Source organism: Oreochromis aureus, linkage group 22 (genome assembly GCF_013358895.1).
Source record: "Oreochromis aureus strain Israel breed Guangdong linkage group 22, ZZ_aureus, whole genome shotgun sequence".
NCBI lineage: Eukaryota > Metazoa > Chordata > Actinopteri > Cichliformes > Cichlidae > Oreochromis > Oreochromis aureus.
The window spans coordinates 41,029,030-41,051,632 of NC_052962.1; the positions used below are offsets into that span (position 1 = coordinate 41,029,030).

At 44.6% G+C, this 22,603-nt stretch overlaps 1 protein-coding gene across 1 annotated transcript in view; it reads left to right on the plus strand.

Moving 5' to 3' along the window:
* The window catches only part of LOC116322259 (glutamate receptor ionotropic, kainate 5-like), a gene marked incomplete at its 3' end in the record, with an annotated part of 78,299 nt that overhangs the window by 42,340 nt on the left and 13,356 nt on the right, over positions 1 to 22,603 (plus strand). The window contains exons 13-15 of the mRNA XM_039605376.1: positions 13,502 to 13,611; positions 18,069 to 18,242; positions 21,187 to 21,352. Of these exons, the coding sequence (XP_039461310.1) occupies positions 13,502 to 13,611; positions 18,069 to 18,242; positions 21,187 to 21,352 (450 nt within the window). The remainder of the gene's footprint in view (positions 1 to 13,501; positions 13,612 to 18,068; positions 18,243 to 21,186; positions 21,353 to 22,603) is intronic.

Sequence of the window (22,603 nt, forward strand, 5' to 3'; positions counted from 1 at the left end):
CTGACCAATGAGATGAAACCTTTCCCCGTGCTTCCCCTGGAACAGCGGTCTAAGTCGCACCTTCAGTCGCTAACCTCACTTTAACTGCAGCTCTCTTTGCGTAGCAGGCACTGTACCGTGTGCTCTCCCCCTCAGTGCAGCATATGAAATAATAAAACACCCACAGCACCTGTAAGGCTGTCATAAAAAATACATAGCACAGCACAGTGGAGCTGTCAGCGCCGCAGGCTTCAAATAAGCAGACAACAGGTTTAATAATGAGTTCCTGCAGAGCTAGCTGAGTTAGCTGCACAGACCCAGACTGAGGAAGCCGCTCGGTGTCGTGCTGCAGAGCGGAGAAACCCCACCTCTGTGTGGAGAGGAAGACTCAGTGAGGGTGTCTTCCTGTTAAAGTTTAACTTCTCTCTCTCCGCTGATGCCATGCGCTTCTGCTGATGGAGTCTTGACCTCGCTGTGAGTTAAACTGCAGTCGCAGAGAAACTCTACGTGTTGCTGGAGGATTCTCGTGTGATCTTTGATATTAACCCCACAAACACCACAATACCAGGTTCAGTATGAACAGGCGGATTTGCTCAGAGCGCGTGAAACCTTCTTTTTACCTTCCAAGAACAGCAGCTGTGTGGCCGGAGCTAACAGAGGTCCTAATGAAACCGAAGAGCCACAGGGACAGAGGGAAAGGTGCAAATATTTAACACCAGCACAAGCGTGTCTCATTCTGGGCTCGGCACGGCTGTGATGGCTGTCTGTAGGAGTGCTGATTTGTGGGCAAAGTCACAGGAAGAAGACAGAACGTACCAAACCCATGTACCATGCAGCGTCTGTCCAGATGCAGGTGTTAGTGTCTGAATCATGTTTCCAGGTGTCTGCAGCTCACACAGCATGGAGGAAGGTCCATTGTTGAAACTGTGCTCATTACTTGCTATGCTGTGAGATCACCTGCCTGAGCTTGGATTGGTTACCCCTCCTGTACCTGCAGCAGGTGGAAACAGCGAGCTGGTGCACACGTGCTAGAACATCACTGACGCCAGGATGTAAATGAGGTCACAGCTCCAGTTTAACGTGTGCAGGCCCTGAAGGTTCAGATGAAATAACAGCTGACCCTTCAGGGACGCGTGCATGCTCAGATCCATCGGATGAATATTAATGGAGGCGCCGTCAAAGCGCCGTGGGCGGTTTGCTTTCGTCCAAATAGAGTTTTTTAGACGATGTTAAAGGTCCGTTTATTTCCAGGCGCCGTCTGTGGACACGCACAAACTTTTACAAATTGAACAGCCGAGCGTTTGCACCTGTTGACACTTCCTGTCTCGCCCCGGCTCTGTCTGCCTGATGATTGGATGGATTCAGACACAGCAGAGCTCTGCTGCTGGAGGCAGCGATCGCTCGGGTCACTCAGTCAAACTGTGAGTTTGGGACCGAGCGACTGCAAATATTCCTGCGACCCGAGAGATCGTGCGGGAAGAGGAAGAGCTGGGAGAGCAGATAAAAGCCGAGCCGGGGACACAGATGGAGGGCATGTTTCTTCTTCTTCTGTGATTCAGTTTGGGGGAGAAGGTGACGCCAGCTGCTGCTTGGAAAATATGAGTTTTTCAGCCTCTGAGGGAGGATCGGTGGCTCTGCTTCCCTGACTCGAATCCAAAGCAGGGCCTTCACTTCCTGTGAGTCTGACAGAAACCTGCTCAGGTTGTAGATTTTTGGGTGAATCTCAGTCTCAGGCGTTAGTACGCTTTCAGACCAGGGACGATTATCACTATTGTTATTAATTAATATGGAGTTCTCTGAGGATTGTGTAGAAGGCGGAGCGAGGGGCATGTTTCCTGTTTTAGAGTTGTTGTTAGTTCGATGTATTTCAGTCCTGTGTGAAATATGAACACATGAGGACAAGCAGAAAGTCTGAGAGGGAAGGTTAACCCTCTGAAGCCCGCATGTCCACATCACACGACCGATGTAGCAGCGAGACGCAGCCTCGTGTTGAGTGGTCATGGCGTCCACGCTCAGTACACAGAAGTGTTTTGGACTCTTGATGATGTGCTGCTGTTGAATTGTGGAAACCATGTTTGCGATCGTCTCAGCTCTGGAACGCAGCGTCCGAGCGTGTTCAGGTGTGTTTCAGTCAGCCATGTTTTTAGTGGCCTGTTTTCGTGTGCATGACATCAGCTTTGTGGCATGCACCAGTGCACATGAACCACGCTGATCCACAAAGCATGCATGGCTCAGAGGCACAGGGGCAGCAGTCAGGCCTGCGTGAGCAGCTCCAGTGTGAGAACTGTCAAACATTTATTCGTCATTATCATGAAATCCTCCTCGTGCAGCTCTCCTCATGGAGCTCCTGCCCTCAGATACTGTACCTCTGCGGCTCATTAGCATTCACCTCCACCATCTGTCCTCCATGTTTGACCCGGTCCGCTGTGAGAGCTTCGGTGTATCGACTCTACGATCAGTCAGCTGTTTAATGTGTGCAGGTGAGGCCGAGCTCGCGCGCTGTCCCAACTGCGTTTTCTTAAGTGTTTATTTAAGGATTAAGTTGACCGAGAGCACATTTGTGCTCGCGCTAACGGCCTGCAGGCGCGATTTACGCTCTCCCAGCGCCGGGCTGACGAGCAGTCAGAGATCCATCGCCTCGATCGGGAGGGCAACTCCGCCCTCCCGCTCCAGTGTGGAGTGGAGGATGTGAACCGAGACGCCGTGAATTTATCCCGCTAACACCAGGCGTCTGTTATCGAGTGCAGCGGCGCTGATAGATCAGCTAACAGGCCGTGCTGATGATGCTACACACACACACACACACAGTCTGGTTTATTGAGCTGAGGGGTGCGTTCCCTGAAACGCTGCTTTGTCATGTTGGTGCTGTTTGATTAAACTTGTGCACAGTGAACTTTGACCTCCATTACCTTCAGTAGAAGCCATATTTTAGTGTTTGTCATCACGGAGCACAGAAGGCTAAAGGCCTCGGGGTCTGTGGCGAGGAGGAGGGGTCTGCTGGGACGCCAAGGTGTTCCCAAACCACCTGAGAGTCGTGGGTGATCCCGGGCCTGCTGACATTTGACCCTTACAGCTGCGTCCTCCTCTCTTTGAGTTCATTGATCTTACTTTTGATTGGGGCTTTGATGTTCGTTGTGCTTCACATTTTTCTGTTGTTTTGTAAATTTTTATGATGGATTTTGTATCCTTGGTTTCTTTATTTGGGCTCATTTGTTCCCTTCACTGTTCCCTTTCGGTGGTGTTTGAGTTTACACAGATTTCTTCAACAGCGTAACAGGCGATGTTTAGCAGACTGTCTACAACATCAGTGCACGTCTGTGCGAGCACATGTCGGTGTGCAAACTCACACAAGCCAACAGGAATTAAATCTCAGAAGTCCCGAAGCAACTGAATACACAATCCAATCATGTCTGCAGGCGTCAACAGCTTTATGTGCATTGTAAACACACACACACACTCATAGCTGCGTGCGTGTAAATAGCTTGCGAGCACACTTGAAGATGGTAATCTGTTTAATTGCTCAAGCTGTTGACTTGTGCACACACATTAGAGAAGAAGAGCCATCGTGTTTACCCCTGCTCTCCCCCCCGGTGCTGAACACTGTAAATTTATGTCTGCTGCTGCTCCCTATTCATTAGTGCTCGATATATTATCACTGCCCTACTCTCTGAATCTGAGGCACCGCGTTTCACTACGGTCCTGTGACGTCATCGCCGAGGAGACGCCGGCTGACCGCGAGGAGAGGAAGTGCATCGTTAATATTAGAGCACTGCAGCAGTTAGCGGCACACAGCTCCACAGCGTGGATCTACACACAGACACCTACAGCACAATAACAAGATTAAAGTCAAACTTTCATCTCCTCAGTGTGGTCTGACTCCAGAGCTCATGTGACAAAAAACAAACTAAAAACCAGCAATAAACAACTTAAACATAAAAAATCACAAAGAAAGAACAATACAGTATCCACATCTGAACCAAAGAGTAAAACGGTGAAATGTGGATTATTAAATATTAGGTCTCTCTCCTCCAAGTCTCTGTTAGTACATGACTTAATAATTGATCAACAAATCGATTTACTCTGCCTTACAGAAACCTGGTTGCAGCAGGATGAGTATGTTAGTTTAAATGAATCAACACCCCCGAGTCATTCTAACTACCAGAAACCTCGAAGCACAGGCCGAGGGGGCGGTGTGGCAGCAATTTTTCACACCAGCCTATTAATTAACGAAAGACCAAGACAGACTTTTTTTTTTTTTTTTTTTTTTAAACATATGTTTATTTGTTTTTTTTTGGTTTTCAACAGTATCCAACACAAAAATATAATGAACATATGGCAGGTATTAAAATAAAAATAATAATAATAATAATAATAATGATAATACTAGTAGTAATAATAGTAATAATTGAAATGTTAATCATAAAAATTCAAAATAAGTGAATAATTAAATAATTTAAAATAGCAAACAATGCAAATAAATACAATTTTAAAAAAAAAACAAAAAAACAACAAAAAAAAAAAAAAAACAAAAAAAAAAAAAATCATAACGTAGGTTGCACAGTATATTCCCAACAGCAATTCAGACATTATTCATCATTATCTAGTTATCTTATTCACCCACCGCCCCCCCCAAATCCCCACTCCTCAGTAGATCTAGAAATATCTTCCAAATGTTGTAAAATTCAGAAGCCTTCTTTCTAACAATATAGGTCAGTTTCTCAAGAGCTAAACTCGATGTTAAGTTGTTTAACCAGTGGTTAAAAGAGGGCAACCAACATTCTTCCAACATAATGCAATACAGCGTTTGGCCTGTAGCAAACAAAGATCGACCATTTTTCTTTCCTCACACAACAGAGTACAGTCATCTGGGTACAAGCCTAAAATGCATAACTTAGGGCAAAGCGGTACAGGGAAGTTGTGATCTGAGAGATATATTGTAACACTGAGCTCCAAAATTTTTGAATCTCTTCACATTTCCACAGGCAGTGGTATAGTGTACCCTGATGACTATTACACTTATAGCATAGATCAATTATATTAGGATCAAATTTATTCAATTGCACAGGGGATATGTATGTTCGCATTATCCAGTTAAATTGTATCATTCTCAAACGCAGTGTTAATGGTTTGAGTGTGTGCTTTAAACATATTTTACTCCATTCAGTAGATGAAATATCTTCTTGTAAGTCACTAATCCACTCCCGTCTTCTACCATCAGAGTTGTCCTTATGGTTTTCAACTAACATGCTATACAACTGGGACACCAGTCTTTTACCAAAATAGTTTTTTGTAACATGAGTTTCTAGGATGGAGAGTGGGGGTTGATGCACAGAGTTGTTTAAGTGTGCCAGAATAAAACTTCTAAGTTGTAAATACTTAAAGAAGTGTTTCTGTGGAATATTAAACTTTGCCCTTAATTCACTGAATGACATTAGAGAGTATTCCTCATATAAGTCCTGTAATTTCATACGCCTTGTTAAGCCATTCTTTAAAGCCCAAGTCATTTTTAGCCGGAGCAAAGAGTTCATTTCCCCAAATTGGGGAGAAACAGGACAACCTTGGAGAGTCATTCAACATTTTTTGTACTTCATGCCAAACAACAACAGTGTTTTTTACAAAGGATTAGTAGTAGTTTTCTTTAAAGTTTTAAAGGGTGCTGAGTATAGATAGCTATGTAATGACAAACCCTTTGAGGACATTTTTTCAATTTCTAACCAGGGAAGGAAAATATCGTTTGAAAACCAAAACATAGTGGTCCTCAGCTGAGCAGCCCAATAATACCATTCTAAATTTGGAAATTGTAGCCCTCCTCTATCATATGGTAAATACAAGAGGGAGAGTCTGAGTCTTGGCTTCCTATTGTTCCAGATGAAATTAGAGAGGAGCTTTCTGGTCTGGAAAAAAGAAGGAGGAGGGGCCAGCGGAATTGACTGAAAGATATATAGAAATTTAGGTAATATAGTCATTTTTACTATGTTTATTCTTCCCAGTAAAGAAAGAGGCAATGATATTAATCTAGTGATCTCTTCCGACACCTCTATTACCATGGGCTCATAATTGGCTGAGCTAAGATCGCTTATCTTTGGGGTTACTCTGATGCCCAAATATTTAAATCCTCTGTGGCATTCACAAATGGATGGGACACAACTGGTTTCATCCTCTCATTTACATTTAAAAACATAATGGATGATTTTTCTTTATTCACTTTGAACCCAGAGAAACTGCCAAATTGATCAAATAGCTTCAGGAGAGATGGTATTGATTCTATGAGGTGTGATAGAAACACAATAGTATCATCAGCGTACATTGCTGTTTTGTGTAGCGTCTCCCAATCTTAATACCATGGATTGAGGGATGTGATCTAATTGCTATTGCTAAAGGTTCCATGGCTAGTACAAAAGCAGAGGTGAAATTGGAGACCCTTGTCTGGTGCCTCGAAATAGCTCAAAAGGATGAGAGATGAGATTATTGGTAGATACCATTGCAACCGAATCAGCAAGTAAAATTTCAACCCATCTACGGAAGTGATCACCGAATCCAAAACGCTTAAGCACCTCAATTAGATAGGGCCATTCAACTCGATCGAATGCCTTCTCCGCATCGAGTGATAGTATTGCAGTATCAGGTGACTCTTCACATTTGTGGATTATATTGAGAACTCTCCTCACGTTGTGGAACCCTGACGATTTTGAACGAAACCATTTTGATCTCCATGTATAATGGCTGGAAGAGCCCTCTCCAGCCTCATAGCCAGAGCCTTAGCTATGATTTTGGAGTCAGAATTTAACAGCGATATGGGTTTGTAAGAACCGCTTTCGGCTGGCGCTTTGCTTGGTTTTAAAATGAGAGTGATCAGGGCACTACGTAATGTAGCAGGGAGGCAACCTGTTTTAAAGGATTCCAAATAAACATCTAATAATGGGGGAATTAATTTTGCTTTAAATAGTTTGTAAATGTCTATCGGAAGCCCATCAGGACCCAAGCTTTACCTCCCTCATGTTCGTAATGGCATCAGAAACGTCATTGAAATTTATTTCTCTCTCCAATTCATTCTTCATACCCTCAGAAATACAAGGAAAGACCAATCTATCTAAGAAAGTATTTTGGTTCACCAGGTCTAGTGGACTGTCAGAATTATATAGGGTTTTATAATATGAGACAAAGGTGTTATTAATTTCTGTGGGATCCGTAGATAATTCCCCTTGATCGTTCCTAATTATATTAATGGCTCTGTCAGATTCAAGTTTCTTTATCTGCCAAGCTAGCAGTTTACCCGGCTTTTCTCCCTGATCATAAAACGTCTGTTTCAATCTTATTAGACCATCTTCAGCTTTAAGCATAGACAGCTCCTCGTATTTAGCTTTAAGGGTCAATAATTCCTGTATTTTCTGTGTTGAATCATCTATGGTAACTTCTCTCTCTAATTCTCTAATTTTATTATTTAATTCGTTCATTGTCTGTTTAAATTTGTTAAATTTAGAGCTGGTGAAACTTATCATTTGTCCTCTAATATATGCTTTAAAAGCTTCCCATCTAATGGCTGCAGTTGTTTGAGTTGTATTAATTGAGAAGTAGAGATCAATATGTTCTCCTACAAATTTTATAAAGTCAGAATCATGTATCCATTTAGGGTGTAAGCGCCACTTGTTTGAGCGGCTATTCACTTGTTCTACCTTGTAAAATAGTGAGGTTGGGGCATGATCTGACAATACAATGCTGTCATATATACACTTAGTTATATTGGGTAGCAAAGATGAGGAAATTAGAAAATAGTCTATTCGGGAGTAGGATTTAAATACTGCTGAATAGCATGAGAATTCTCGTTTATTAGGGTTTTGAATTCTCCATGGATCACAAAGGTTAAGATCTTTCAAATATTGTTGTATTTTTTTCCTTGTTTGAGAGTGTGAAGTGTCTATCCCTGATGAGCGGTCAAGCTTCGGGTCCAAAGTACAATTTAAGTCTCCTGCCAATATTATCTTACCAGGAAGGGTAGCTATCAATAGAAATAAATTCTCAAAAAATGAAGGGTTATCATCATTAGGGCCATAAACATTAACTAAATTAAAAGTTTCTTTCAAGAGAGTTCCTTGAACCACCAAAAATCTGCCAGCTTTATCATAAATAGTGTTGTTTACTTGGAAAGGCACTGAATTATGAATTAACACCATAACCCCTCTCGAATGAGAAGGGCAACAGGATGCTAGCCACACCAGCCTATTAATTAACGAAAGACCAAGACAGACTTTTAATTCATTTGAAAGCCTGATGCTTAGCCTCGTCCACCCCAGCTGTAAAACTCAGAAACCAGTCTTACTTGTTATCATCTATCGTCCACCTGGGCCTTACACAGAGTTTCTCTCTGATTTCTCAGACTTTTATCTGATTTAGTGCTCAGCTCAGATAAAATAATTATTGTGGGTGATTTTAACATCCATGTAGATGCTAAAATGACAGCCTCAACATGGCATTTAATCTGTTATTAGACTCAATTGGCTTCTCTCAAAATGTAAAAGAACCCACCCACCACTTTAATCACACTCTAGATCTTGTTTTAACATATGGCATAGAAACTGAACATTTAACAGTGTTTCCTGAAAACCCTCTGCTGTCTGATCATTTCCTGATAACATTTACATTTACAATAATTGATTACACAGCAGTGGAGAGTAGACTTTATCACAGTAGATGTCTTTCTGAAAGTGCTGTAACTAAGTTTAAGAATATAATCCACCCACTGTTATCATCTTCAATGCCCTGTACCAACACAGAGCAGAGCAGCTATCTGAACGCTACTCCAACAGAGGTCGATTATCTTGTTAATAATGTTACCTCCTCACTACGTACGACTCTGGATACTGTAGCTCCTGTGAAAACTAAGGCCTCAAATCAGAAGTACCTGACTCCGTGGTATAATTCTCAAACACGTAGCCTAAAGCAGATAACTCGTAAGCTGGAGAGGAAATGGCGTGTCACAAATTTAGAGGATCATCATTTAGCCTGGAGAAATAGTTTGCTGCTTTATAAGAAAGCCCTCCGCAAAGCCAGAACATCTTACTATTCGTCACTGATTGAAGAAAATAAGAACAACCCCAGGTTTCTCTTCAGCACTGTAGCCAGGCTGACAAACAGTCAGAGCTCTACTGAGCCAACAATCCCTTTACGTTAACTAGTAATGACTTCATGAACTTCTTCACAAATAAAATTTTTATCATTAGAGAAAAAATTACCAATAATCATCCCACAGATGTAATATTATCTACAGCTACTTTTAGTACCATCGGTGTTAAGTTTAACTCTTTTTCTCCAATTGATCTTTCTGAGTTAACTTCAATAATTACTTCCTCCAAACCATCAACGTGTCTTTTAGACCCCATTCCTACAAAACTGCTCAAAGAAGTCCTGCCATTAATTAATTCTTCAGTCTTAAATATGATCAACCTATCTCTAATAATCGGCTATGTACCACAGGCCTTCAAGCTGGCTGTAGTTAAACCTTTACTTAAAAAGCATCTCTAGACCCAGCTGTCTTAGCTAATTATAGGCCAATCTCCAACCTTCCTTTCATATCAAACATCCTTGAAAGAGTAGTTGTCAAACAGCTAACTGATCATCTGCAGAGGAATGGCTTATTTGAAGAGTTTCAGTCAGGTTTCAGAGCTCATCACAGCACAGAAACAGCTTTAGTGAAGGTTACAAATGATCTTCTTATGGCCTCTGACAGTGGACTCATCTCTGTGCTTGTCCTGCTAGACCTCAGTGCTGCGTTTGATACTGTTGACCATAATATCCTATTAGAGTGATTAGAACATGCTGTAGGTATTACAGGTACTGCACTGCAGTGGTTTGTATCATATCTATCTAATAGACTCCAATTTGTGCATGTAAATGGAGAGTCCTCTTCACACACTAAGGTCAATTATGGAGTTCCACAGGGTTCAGTGCTAGGACCAATTCTATTTACATTATACATGCTTCCCTTAGGCAGCATCATTAGAAGACATAGCATAAATTTTCACTGCTATGCAGATGACACGCAGCTCTATCTATCCATGAAGCCAGGTATCACAGACCAATTAGTTAAACTGCAGGAATGTCTTAAAGACATAAAGACCTGGATGGCCGCTAACTTTCTGCTTCTTAATTCAGATCAAACTGAGGTTATTGTACTCGGCCCTGAAAATCTTAGAAATATGGTATCTAAGCAGATTCTTACTCTGGATGGCATTACCTTGGCCTCCAGTAACGCTGTGAGGAACCTTGAGTCATTTTTGACCAGGACATGTCCTTCAACGCACATATTAAACAAATATGTAAGACTGCTTTCTTCCATTTGTGCAACATCTCTAAAATTAGAAATATCCTGTCTCAGAGTGATGCTGAAAAACTAGTTCATGCATTTATTACTTCCAGGCTGGACTACTGTAATTCTTTATTATCAGGATGTCCTAAAAACTCGCTGAAAAGTCTTCAGTTAATCCAAAATGCTGCAGCAAGAGTCCTGACAGGGACTAGAAAGAGAGAGCAGATTTCTCCTGTTTTGGCTTCCTTCATTGGCTTCCTGTTAAATCCAGAATTCAAAATCCTGCTCCTCACATACAAGGTCTTAAATAATCAGGCCCCATCTTATCTTAATGACCTTGTAGTACCATATCACCCTATTAGAGCACTTCGCTCTCGCTCTGCAGGCCTACTTGTTGTTCCTAGAGTATTTAAAAGTAGAATGGGAGGCAGAGCCTTCAGTTTTCAGGCCCCTCTTCTGTGGAACCAGCTTCCAGTTTGGATTCGGGAGACAGACACTATCTCTACTTTCAAGATTAGGCTTCAAACTTTCCTTTTTGCTAAAGCATATAGTTAGGGCTGGACCAGGTGACCCTGAATCCTCCCTTAGTTATGCTGCAATAGACGTAAGCTGCCGGGGATTCCCATGATGCATTGAGTTTTTCCTTTCCAGTCACCTTTCTCACTCACTATGTGGTAACAGACCTCTCTGCATTGAATCATATCTGTTATTAACCTCTGTCTCTCTTCCACAGCATGTCTTTATCCTGTCTTCCTTCTTTCACCCCAACCGGTCGCAGCAGATGGCCCCGCCCTCCCTGAGCCTGGTTCTGCCGGAGGTTTCTTCCTGTTAAAGGAGTTTTTCCTTCCCACTGTCGCCAAAGTGCTTGCTCATAGGGGTCATATGATTGTTGGGTTTTCTCTGTATTTATTATTGCGCTATCTACTGTACAATATAAAGCGCCTCGAGGCGACTTTTGTTGTGATTTGGCGCTATATAAATAAAATTGAATTGAATTGAATTGAATGTTCTCCTCGTGCTGACACATCAGCCCCGTCTCCAGAGGTCTCAGTCAGGTTTAGCACACAGGCTAAAGTTCCTAAAAGTTCCTGTCACTCACATCTATTCAGGGTCGAAGGTTAGATTTCTTTTATTTGTGCATGAGATGAATTTCACCATCGCTTCGTATGTTCCTGCATAAGCTCGACTCCCTTTTTGAAGCATCTTGATTTTCAGAGCCAGCTGGGGGCAGATTTGCTAATGCTAGCTAGCGCTGTGACTGTGTAGGTGGATCATAGACATGGTAACAGCCAGGTAAGACATGTGACTGTAAGTTGGCATCACGAGAGCACACCTGCATGTTGGTGGCAGCTGTTTGCAGCCCGTGTACACGTGCGACGTGTGGTGTGATTCTCTGAAGCTCTCAAACTTATTTCCACCGTGGTTCTTCTAATCGATTATATGGGATTCTTCTCATTGTCGGGTTTTAGCTTACAGTATAAAGTTATAACTTTATTGTTCCATAAAATAATTAGAGTAATATGACGCTCTGACCTGTGCTGATGTGTTCCATTTAGCTTCACGTCTGCGTGTTTGTGCCGTCACTCTGTGTTTAACAAATCAGGTCAAAATGTATTTATATAGCACATTTAAAAACAACAATGTCGATCAAAGTGCTTCAAAATTTGGAGCGAGTAAAATAATTTACCAACAGCAACACAAGACAAACATAGAAGCCTGCCAAAATATAATCAACTCACTTAAGTCAAAGCCAAAGTAAAAAGATGAGTCTTTAAGTGAGATTTAAAAGACTGAACAGTATCAGAGGTTTGAATGGGAATAGGGAGATTGTTCCACAGTCTAGGTGCTGCGATAGCAGGTAGGCCATGTGATGAAGGCACGATCGCCTCTGTTTCAGCCAGGCCTGGGTTACAGTAAGAGCATCTGGTTAGAGGATCGTATGATCTCACTCTTATTGCCTGTTCTTATTGTCCTTATCTTCAACGTTATGCTGCTCTGTTGTATGCTAATTGCCCCTTAGGGATACATAAAGTCTTCTGATTCTGATTACTGCTTTTTTGGGGTTATACAAATGGAGAAGTTCTGTTAAATAGCTAGGCGCCATATCGTTTAAAAATTTATGAGTAGAAGAATTTTAAAACCAATACGAAATTTGACAGGAAGCCAGTGTAAGTTAGCTAAAACAGTAATATGATCATGCATTCTGGCAGCTGATAAAAGGCGTGCAGCAGCGGTCTGAACTAATGCAAACGGTAGAGAGAGGAGTGCGGGAGGCCAAAATAAAGGGAGTTACAGCAGTCTAGTCTGGAAGTAATGAATGCATGAATAAGCTTCTCAAGGTTCTTGGGAGAAAGAAAAGCCTTGGCTTTAGAAATTTGACGTAAGTGATAGAAACTTGTGTGGGGGCTGACTCACAGCTGGAGCCGGCCTCTAGTGGACGCCAGAGGAACTGCAGTTAAAAATGCTCCTTTGTTAGAGGTGAAAAATCCCGGTGGCTGGAAGAACCAACCAGAGCTACGCGGTATTCCAAAAACTGCTCCCGTAGGAACATTTTCTTTCAGTCGCCTGCGTCACGTCGGGAACGCTGGATCACCTGCTACTCTGCCCGGGATATTTGATTGACGCTGAGCAACATCACATGATCATTTCAGCCCTCTGCCAGCCTCATGAGCTGTTTCTGAAATGAGCCAGAATGGACAAAAATCAGAGCCCGAATAGATTGCCTCCATTACGGCTCCAGTCATCTGCTTTAATTGAGCTCAATCTGGGAGTTCCTGCGCTCCCCTCACTGCCAAATCCTTTTTCCAGCAGACGGGGGTGGTGGAGGCATCGCAGACAGCAGGCAGGCCATGTGATGAAGCGGGTCAACGGGAGGCGTCTCATCAGGGAGCGCTGGCTGACGCTCGTTAGCACTTGAAAAGCTCGTCAGTGTAATTTTGTGTTGTGTTGTTGGAATTGCAGGTTCAAAGTGAACGAGCGCTTTTCGTTCCAGGAGTGTCATTTTCCAAAATACACAACTGTCAGTGTGAGAGAGGCTCGTGTTTCAGAGTGTGCTGTGATTGGCAGACGGTCATTATCACAAATCGCCGACGCCATCCACGGCAGGAAGCTGTATCTGACCCTTTACAGAGTGGAGATGAAGCCCGAGAGCAGGCGGAGACCCAACGCTCCCGGTCAGGAATCCCGTGGTCATGTGATGTGTGTGTGTGTGTGTTTCAGGGTCGTAAGCCGGGCTACTTCTCCTTCCTGGACCCGTTCTCTCCGGCTGTCTGGCTCTTCATGCTTTTGGCTTACCTCGCCGTCAGCTGCGTCCTCTTCCTCGCAGCCAGGTAAGACACCTGTCCCCGCGTCAGCGTCCTAACTTTACCTCCAGCACGTGTCTGCGTTTCAGGAACAGTTTTGTAAGATGGTCCATAAATCGCTGACGTGCTCTGCAGGCCATCCCGGACTGTTTGTATCGAAACTTTATTTACAGTCACAGCTTCAGTCATTCAGCTCGGTTTCAGCTGACAGAGACGAGCAAAGCATTCTGTCGTTTCTTAATCACACATGTCACTACCCGATCCGTACCGGAAACCCGATCGGTACCCCGCATGCGTGAAAGGTGTCTACTTCCGGTCGAAGCATTTCACGATAGTTACGGTCAGAGTATCTGTTAAGATGTTAAGAATAATAAGTGTCTCTTAAAATGTTTCCGATAATGAAACATTTAATATAATGTAGACAAAAACAAAAAAATAAAAAGATAGTGACGGATCGGGACTCCCCGATACTTACTGCGCATGTGCAAAGTCGGACCGTACAAATCGGGTCTACCCGATCCGTACCGCGCATGTGCAGGGGTTTACTTCTTCTTCTGTTCGTGTAATGGCAGTTTACTCCCCAGTGTAAGAGGATACCGCCACCTGCTGACCGAGCGAATGAACCCTATTGTAAACTGAATTAGCGTCATTACAAATGTGTGTTAAATTTGATTTAGTGATAGTCGAGTGTGTTTATGCTCATCCCGACGTTTTGTCACGTCCTGCGGCGTTCCTGAGGAACGCGAAAGGTGACCTTCTGCGTTCTGATGGTACGCGCTGGGTTATGGCTGAATTCCAGTGGAATGACGGTCCCGTGGTAATATACGTTCCAGCCATGTATTGCAGCCCTAAACCTAACCTTATCCCTAACCCTAACCATAACCCTATTCCTAACCTTAACCAGCACAGAAATGACTGGAAATAGTGTTTTCCAAAGCGATTTTAAGAAAAAGAACGAACATGTGTAGATTGAGTGCAAACGGTTCTCATGTTTTGTCATTTTTCCGATGTCGTCATTTAGGAACGTGTTGGGTGCCCGAAAACGTAATATGTTGACGATTTGTCACATGGCGTAAAATATAACGCTTAGGGAGTGAGAACGTGTTGGCTCGTCTGTGTGGAGAGGATTGATTGGAATAGTGATGATGATGTCCGCTATCACTGTCAATTGTCAGTAAACACTTCATCTGGCTGATGAATCTTCACGTGACATATTACAAAGTCTGTATTATTAACTCTGTAATTTGGCACCATTCTTCTTATTTTACAGCGCTGTTGTTCAATCGGGGAACGCTCGATAAGGAGAAAAACATGAATTTGTTTGTAAACGGATTATCCATAGTTTAAATGTCCCAGTAGTCGAAAAGGAGGCAGAGCTGTTGAGAAATGCTAGGAGCTAACTGGGCGCTAACCGTATCATTCAAATATATTAGCTGTGTCCCAAAACGTCGGCTGCATCCTCCGGAGGCCACATTTGAAGGCCGATTACGTCACAGCCAGGCGACGAAGGCTGTCCCAATTCGTCGACTCCTTCAAATGTGGCAGACAAATGCGTCCTTCATTTCCCCGAATTTGAAGGATGGGTCCGGTGTGTCCTTCGTGGCCCACCATATCCCAGAATTCATAGCGCGGCCCAGCCAAATTTCACCTGCCAACAATGGCGGCCGCTACTAAGTTTTAAAATTACTCTTATTAATCTTTCTGGGTCACAAAATAAACTTTTAACATATTTTCAGGCGAGAAAGTAGCTGTGTAAATTACAAATATCTGCTTGGTTTATCAAGACATCGCATATTTGCAAAAGTGCGCCGACGTTTTCAGAGACGTCTGTTACCCACCCGCTCGATAACAAGCCGGGGGGTTCAATGGTCACACAGCCGGCGAGAGCAGCGGACTCCCGGCTTCATCGTTTTCAGACCCCCGCTTTTTCGCTACTCAGGTTAAACATGATATATAAGTCACTCGGATAACTTAAAAATGTAATTGTTTTCTTTTTTCGGTGTTTTATTTGTTCCGGAGTAAATCGGTTTGGCTGAGATCAAAGTTATTAGATTATTAGATTATTAATCCATCGGGTAGGTTCAATGATATCAATTATTATTTCACCGAGGGGGAGAAAGCGGTAAGGGCGGGAAGAAGTGGTAAGGGCGGGAACAGCTGGTGACGCAAATGTGAAGGCTAGACCGTCCCATTTCACAAGCCTCGCACTTCCGGCCTTCTCGGTCTTCGAAGGACCCGGCCCACGTAGACCGCGAAGGCCGGGTCCTCCGAAGGATGCAGCCGACGTTTTGGGACACAGCTATTGAATGTCGCAATGTTGGCAAAGAGAGGAAGTGACGTAACATTCGCGCATGCGGGGTACCGATCGGGTTTCCGGTACGGATCGGGTAGCGACAACACACATAAAGGTCGTGTCCAAATTCATGGGCTGCATCCTCCTGAGGACCCGGCCTTCGCGGTCTACGTGGGCCGGGTCCTCAGAAGGTCGGGTAGGCCGGAAGTAAACGGTTGTGAAATTGGACGGTCTAGCCTTCAGACTAGCGTCACCGCTGTCTCGGTGGAGTTTAATAAACTCGGCCGTCTGCTCCTTGCTATCTAAAATATAACAGGACAGTGGCATAAATTCTCGACCATCTCACACTTCTGTTTAATCGGTTTTCTGTTTGACGTTTATTCAGCTGTGTGAAAACCACCTGGGGGATTAATAAAGTTTTATTTTATCTAATCTAATCTAATAACTTTAATCTCAGCCAAACCGATTTACTCACGAACAAATAAAACACTGAAAAAAGCCAAACAATATCATTTTTAGGTTGTCTAAGTGACTTATATATTACGTTTAACCTGAGTAGCGAAAGTCCGCGGTGATCTGAAAATGATGTGCCGGGAGTTGTGCCGTTCTCGGCGGCTTCAGTGACCCTCGAGCTCTCGGTTAGCTATCGAGCTGGTGGGTAACAGACATCTCTGAAAACGTCGAACCACTTTTGCAAATATGCGATGTCTTGATAAACCGAGCAGATATTTGAAGTTTACACAGCTACATTCTCGCCTGAAAATATGTTAAAAGTTTATTTTGTGACCCAGAAAGATTAATAAGAGTAATTTTAAAACTTAGTAGCGGCCGCCATTGTTGGAAACTGGAGTTTGGCTGGGCCGCGCTATGAATTCTGGGATATGGTGGGCCACGAAGGACACAACCGACCCATCCTTCAAATTCGGGGAAAAGGAGGACGCATTTGTCGGCTGCATTCAGAGGAGTCTACAAATTTGGACAGCCTTCGGCGCGTCGCTGTGACGTAATCGGTCTACAAATGCGGCCTCAGGAGGATGCAGCCCATGAATTTGGAGACGACCAAAAATCGTTTTATTATGAAGTCGTGATTTGATGATGTCATCGGCTGCTTAGCGATGACATCATAATGAGCTGCGCTTCAGAGTAAAAACATGAACAGCTTTAATCTGTATTTAACTGTAATATGTGAGCAGAGAGTAGGAGGGGCACTTACAGAGAGGTAACCAGCCACTTTATTAGGCACGCCTGCTCATCTGCTCTGTAACACAAATATGCAATCAGCCAATCACGTGGCAGCGCTCAGAGCGTTCATGCAGGTAGACACGGTGACCTCAGATCATCTCTGGTTTGTGATCTCAGTCCAGCAGAGCAGCTCCGGAGGAATGTGTGATGATGTCATGATGATGTCATGTCAACATGGACCAAAATCAGGGAAAAAGGGGTTCTAATCAGGACAGGTTAGGTGTACCTAATGAAGTGTCTGGTGTCATTGTTTCTGCCTGGGCTGATTTACAGTCTTCACCTCGTGCAGGTGAGAGGCGAGTCAAAGCCGCGTCACGCAGCAGGAAGCGTGGAAGTGACCGACCTGGCGTAACCGGAGGGTGTCCCATTTCTGTTGGAAGATCGACATAAAGCAAAAATATGATGTAACATTAATGGAACCAGGACGTGTGCCGCTGTGTGCTCGTCTGTGCATGTGGCGGCCTGACGGCTTTCACGGACACTTCCTGTGGATCGCCTTTAAACAAGGAGACGCGTGCGTTCAGTAAAAAGAACGCTGTGAGAGGAAGTTCGTAAGGGGACAAAATAACCTGCTGGTTTTCTCCTCATGTCACTTGAAATTTCATCTCGTGTTTGTCTCTGAGCCACGTTCCTCTCCCTCGCTCTGCCTCTGTAATTTCACCGTGCGCACAAATGCCAAAATGACTCCACGCGACAGTCGTGCACTGCAGCTGAGCGTCTAAACACAGTGATCACGTCGTTTCCTTTCAGGTGTCGAGCGTGATGTTCGTCTCTCTCGCCTTTTTCCTTTTATTTTTTCACCGCATCGCTTTGACAGAGCAGAGCCGTCCCGCTGCGTAGGTTTAAGAGCTCCATATGTGCAGGCGGCTGACCGTGAAATGTTAGCCGCGTGTCTGAGGTTAAAGCTACTCTGGGTTTTAATGTTTTGTCCCCCCCCCCCTCTCCCCAGGCTCAGTCCCTATGAATGGTACAACCCTCACCCGTGTTTGCGGGAGCGGCGGGACATCCTGGAGAACCAGTACACGCTGGGGAACAGCCTGTGGTTCCCGGTGGGCGGCTTCATGCAGCAGGGCTCCGAGATCATGCCGCGGGCGCTGTCCACGCGCTGCGTCAGCGGAGTCTGGTTGGTACCAGCTTATGTTTCAGTCATACTTTCCACGTGTGCACGAACATCTTCAGACAGACGAACTTTATGGGAAATACAGACAGTCATGTCAAACATGAGGTCATTTACATTAAAAGGTCATTTATAAATAATGGAGGACAGCGTGGACGACTGTTCATGAGTGGAACATGGCGTCACACGGTGTCATGCTCAGAAATCACCATAGCACCCAGCGAGCCCATCAGGGCTCTGCGGGCCTCAGTTAGGATGTTAAAGGTCAAAGTTCATGAGAACGCAAACACACATACAGATGTTCCTGTGCACTGGGTTGTGCCTCCCAGTGTGCGCTGTCCCAGTGTAACAGTGTTTGTGGTGTGTGTGCTCCCACTTGCTGTAATAACCAGTGTGTTTGTGCAGTTGTGATGCTTGTTGGCTCAGTGGCGCCCTCTCTCTGACAGAGCCTGAGGTGGTCACTCAGAGATATAGTGATAAGTCCACTGTGAGCTGCCTGAGTGTCATTCACAAGAGTGCTATCCCGTCTGCAGCCCGTTGCGGTCAGGTGTACCTGAGCCTGGTGACAGCAGCATGCTGCACAGTGTGTGAGGTGGTCCCCTGCACATGCTCGCTCGTCCGTGACAGGTCCTGCTCCTCTTCCTCGTCACTGGCCGTCTCCATGACGTTTTTTTGATGCTTTGCTGAATCAGGACATCCCCGTGCCTATGAGGAGTTTTGGAGTCTGTGGCACGTTTTGCCTCCTCTGGTCCAGCTGTGTTTCTAAAGAGCGGCCCGGGTGACCCTCTCTCTCTCTGTCTGACTCGCCCTCACCCCTCTCTCTCTCTCTCTGACTCGCCCTCTCTCTTTCTCTGACTCACCCCCTCTCTCTCTCTCTGACTCACCCCCTCTCTCTCTCTCTGACTCACCCTCTCTCTCTCTCTCTCTGACTCGCCCTCACCTTCTCTCTCTCTCTCTGACTCGCCCTCTCTCTCTCTCTCTCTGACTCACCCCCTCTCTCTCTCTCTGACTCGCCCTCACCCTCTCTCTCTCTCTCTCTGTCTGACTCGCCCTCACCCCTCTCTCTCTCTCTCTGACTCGCCCTCACTCTCTCTCTCTCTCTCTCTGACTCACCCTCACTCCTTTTGCTGCTGTTTAATCGTTTCAGCTGTTCTGTTTATTCAAATTTTAAATATTAATTCACAAAAAATACAGAAAATATCATTTTTAAATGTGGTCACTTTTTTTTTGCTAACTTTGTAACTTAAAACGAACATTCCTGATTCCTTTGTAATTAAGTACTCTAAGCTCACATTAAATAAGAATAAGTAAGTGTTGGTGCAGGGTGGAGGTTTGGGTGGAGGTGGAGGATTCTTCGCTGTGGTTTAGCTTCAGGTTTGGTTCTTTTACTTTCTGTGCAGAGATATTCACATGGTCTCATTATCAGGACAATTAAATTAAATTGTTCCATCTTCTCGCTCAGTGAGATCATTTGTTACCATCTTTTAGCTGTAAGTGTAGCAGTCATATGTACAGGGAGGTGTAGGTGGTGCTGACGGAGGTGCAGCTTGTCAGAATAAAGCAGGTGAGCCAACCTGTAACCGTCTGGCTACAAAATCAAAATATAAAATATGTGTCGGTTACTTTTAATGCCGGAAACATTTTGTGTTGTGAGTCTTTTTCTATGTAGAACCGAGTATTTCTGCGCTGCTGCATCTGTACTTTGACCAAATCAAAGTATCTCAGTACTTCCCCACCCCTGACTCTCCCTCAGTCCCAGTAGCTGCAGTCAGACAGATGGTGGAGTGATACTGGAGGGACTGGAGAGGCCATCAGCATCTTTCCTCTGACAGCTCTCAGCCTCGTCTGGCACTTAGCCTCATAAAAACTCACGAGTGGCTCGCTGGCACTGTTCACGCTGCATATTCAGTCAAAGTGGAAGCAAAGAGGCCGTCAGAGGGAGGGAGGTTAGCTCAAACGCGATCACAGGTTTTTAGTTTCCCTCTCGCAGACTCTGAAATCTCAGATTTCTCAGGACACGGTGGCATTTCCTGCAGCTCCTGCTGTGCACCCATCATGGCGTTGTGCTGCAAACGCTGAAGCGCACACCGGCAGGCAGAGCCTCAGCCTCTTTGTGCTGCCGGCCTGTCGGGCTAAACGTGCAGCTCTGGTCTTACACACAGAGACTCGCTGATTGGACGCTCCTCTCTGCTTCACTAGCTGCTCTTTTTAAACCTTGTTGCTTCAGATTTAGTTTCATGCAGCTCCTTGCTCTTCGCTGGGCTGAACTCTTTTCCGTCTGACTCAGTTCATAAAGCTTCAGACCTTTATAAAGCCGTGTGCCTTTTACCCAGCATGCTCGGGAAGCTGCCTTGTTGATGTGTGGTGACAACACAGAGTTGGTGGTGTAGCTCTGACGTTTCCCCTGAAACTCATCAGCTCATCTTTTAAAAAACATTTCTTTGTGTGTTTTAATTTTTTGTAAATGAAAACGAGATCGGTCGCAGTCGTGGATCTCGTCTCCACTGACACCACAGAGTGTGGCTTCCACTTCCCGCAGCTCTCTGTGCAAACACAGCACATTAGAAGTAATCACGGCCTCGAGCCAATCCCCAGAGCCCCGAGTCTGTTTTCCTGTATTTGCTGGACTGCTTTTCATTTAGTTTCTGCTCTGCTTCTTCCCTTCCTCTCTGCCTCCTCTTTAATTCTCTCCACCCTCCCTAATTCCCTTGCTCATCACTTCCGCCTCATTTCCTCTGCAGCAGAGGCGTCCTGCTCGTCTCTGCTGCAGCTCGAGTTCATGTTTAGGTTGATGATTTTTACCTAAAACTCCTGACGTTTCCTGCAGTGCCCTCCATCTGTCTCTCTGCTGCGTTTTCCTCTCTCAGCTTTTAATGAAGAGAGGCGAGGGGGAAGAGTGGGGCTTTGCTGCAAGGTAAAAACATAAAGGCCTTCGTCTCTCCTCCCTCAGGTGGGCTTTCACCCTCATCATCATCTCGTCCTACACGGCCAACCTGGCAGCATTTCTCACAGTCCAGAGGATGGAGGTGCCCATCGAGTCTCCGGATGATCTGGCGGACCAGACCAACATCCAGTACGGCACCATCCACGGAGGCTCCACCATGACCTTCTTCATGGTGAGATTATTTTTTAATCCATCCATCCCATAAGGTCACCTCAGGCACACAGAGTCGGTCTCAGGGATTCTACCTCCTGTTAATCTCACTGCATGACAGTGTGCTGCAGTGCAGCATCAGTGAACAGATGTGAATGGAGATAAATGACAAGAATCATTTTTTACACCTGCAGGAAAATCCATAATTGACATTAGTTTGTCCAAACAGCAATGGCAGCATGGATAATAAGTCTTCAGTGTTTCTCAGAGTCAGGCAGCTTTTAAAACCGCAGCTTTCTGCTGATGCAGGCTGATTGTTCAGTTAAGTCTGTAGGACAGCACGTGCTCCAAACCCCCACAGACGTTAGTAAGACGCCCAACAGGAGGTTGCAGGGGTTAGAAGAAGCAGCTGGTTGTGGCTGAAGGTCAGTAAAATCAAAAATGGAGGATGCTGTAAAGCGGCCTGAGGTGCTGTGACGTCCTGAATACTCACAGAAAAGATCTTTCACTACCATCTAAACCTGCAAAAGCATCTGAAAACGTAGCTGTTTATACCGATTGTGTCAACCTCTGCTTTAAAAACATGATGGAAATTTCAAACGCAGTGTCTGCCCTGTGAAATTTATGTTTCGTTCTCCAACTGTGAAGGGCCCATCGTGACAAAACATGAGCTCATTTTGAATTTGATGGCAGCAACACAAGTCAGCGTTGCCACAGAAACGGCAGGAGGAGCATTTAGCAGCTAATCAGGTTATTTGACAGCAGGTCTGTCACACGATCGGGTATAAAACGAGCGAGGGTTTAGAGTTTCACCAACCTGCAAAAAACTGCATTTACAAACTGAATGATGTGAACATCTCATCATCTACATGATGGCATCAGAACGCTCAGAGATCCTGGAGGAATCTCTGCACGCAGGTGCGAGGCCGACAACTGCGACCTTCAGCAGCGCTGCATTAAAGAATCAGTGCACAGACTCAGGAACACTCCAGGAAAACCAGCGTCTGCGAGCAGCTCGGCGTGCAGGTTACAGCTCCATCACCCAGAGAGAAGAAGCCACGTGTGGCCACGATGGAGTAACAGCACCATCTAGGATTAGCTTAAACACTGATGTTAATGGTGCACATCGAAACATGGACCTGTCCAACTTTTAGAGACGTGTTGATCCCATCACATTCAAAATGAGCTCAGATTTTTATTAAAATGCTTCATTTTTTTATTTTCTGTTTTGTTCTCAATAAAATATGAGTTCATGAGATCTGCACACTTTAAA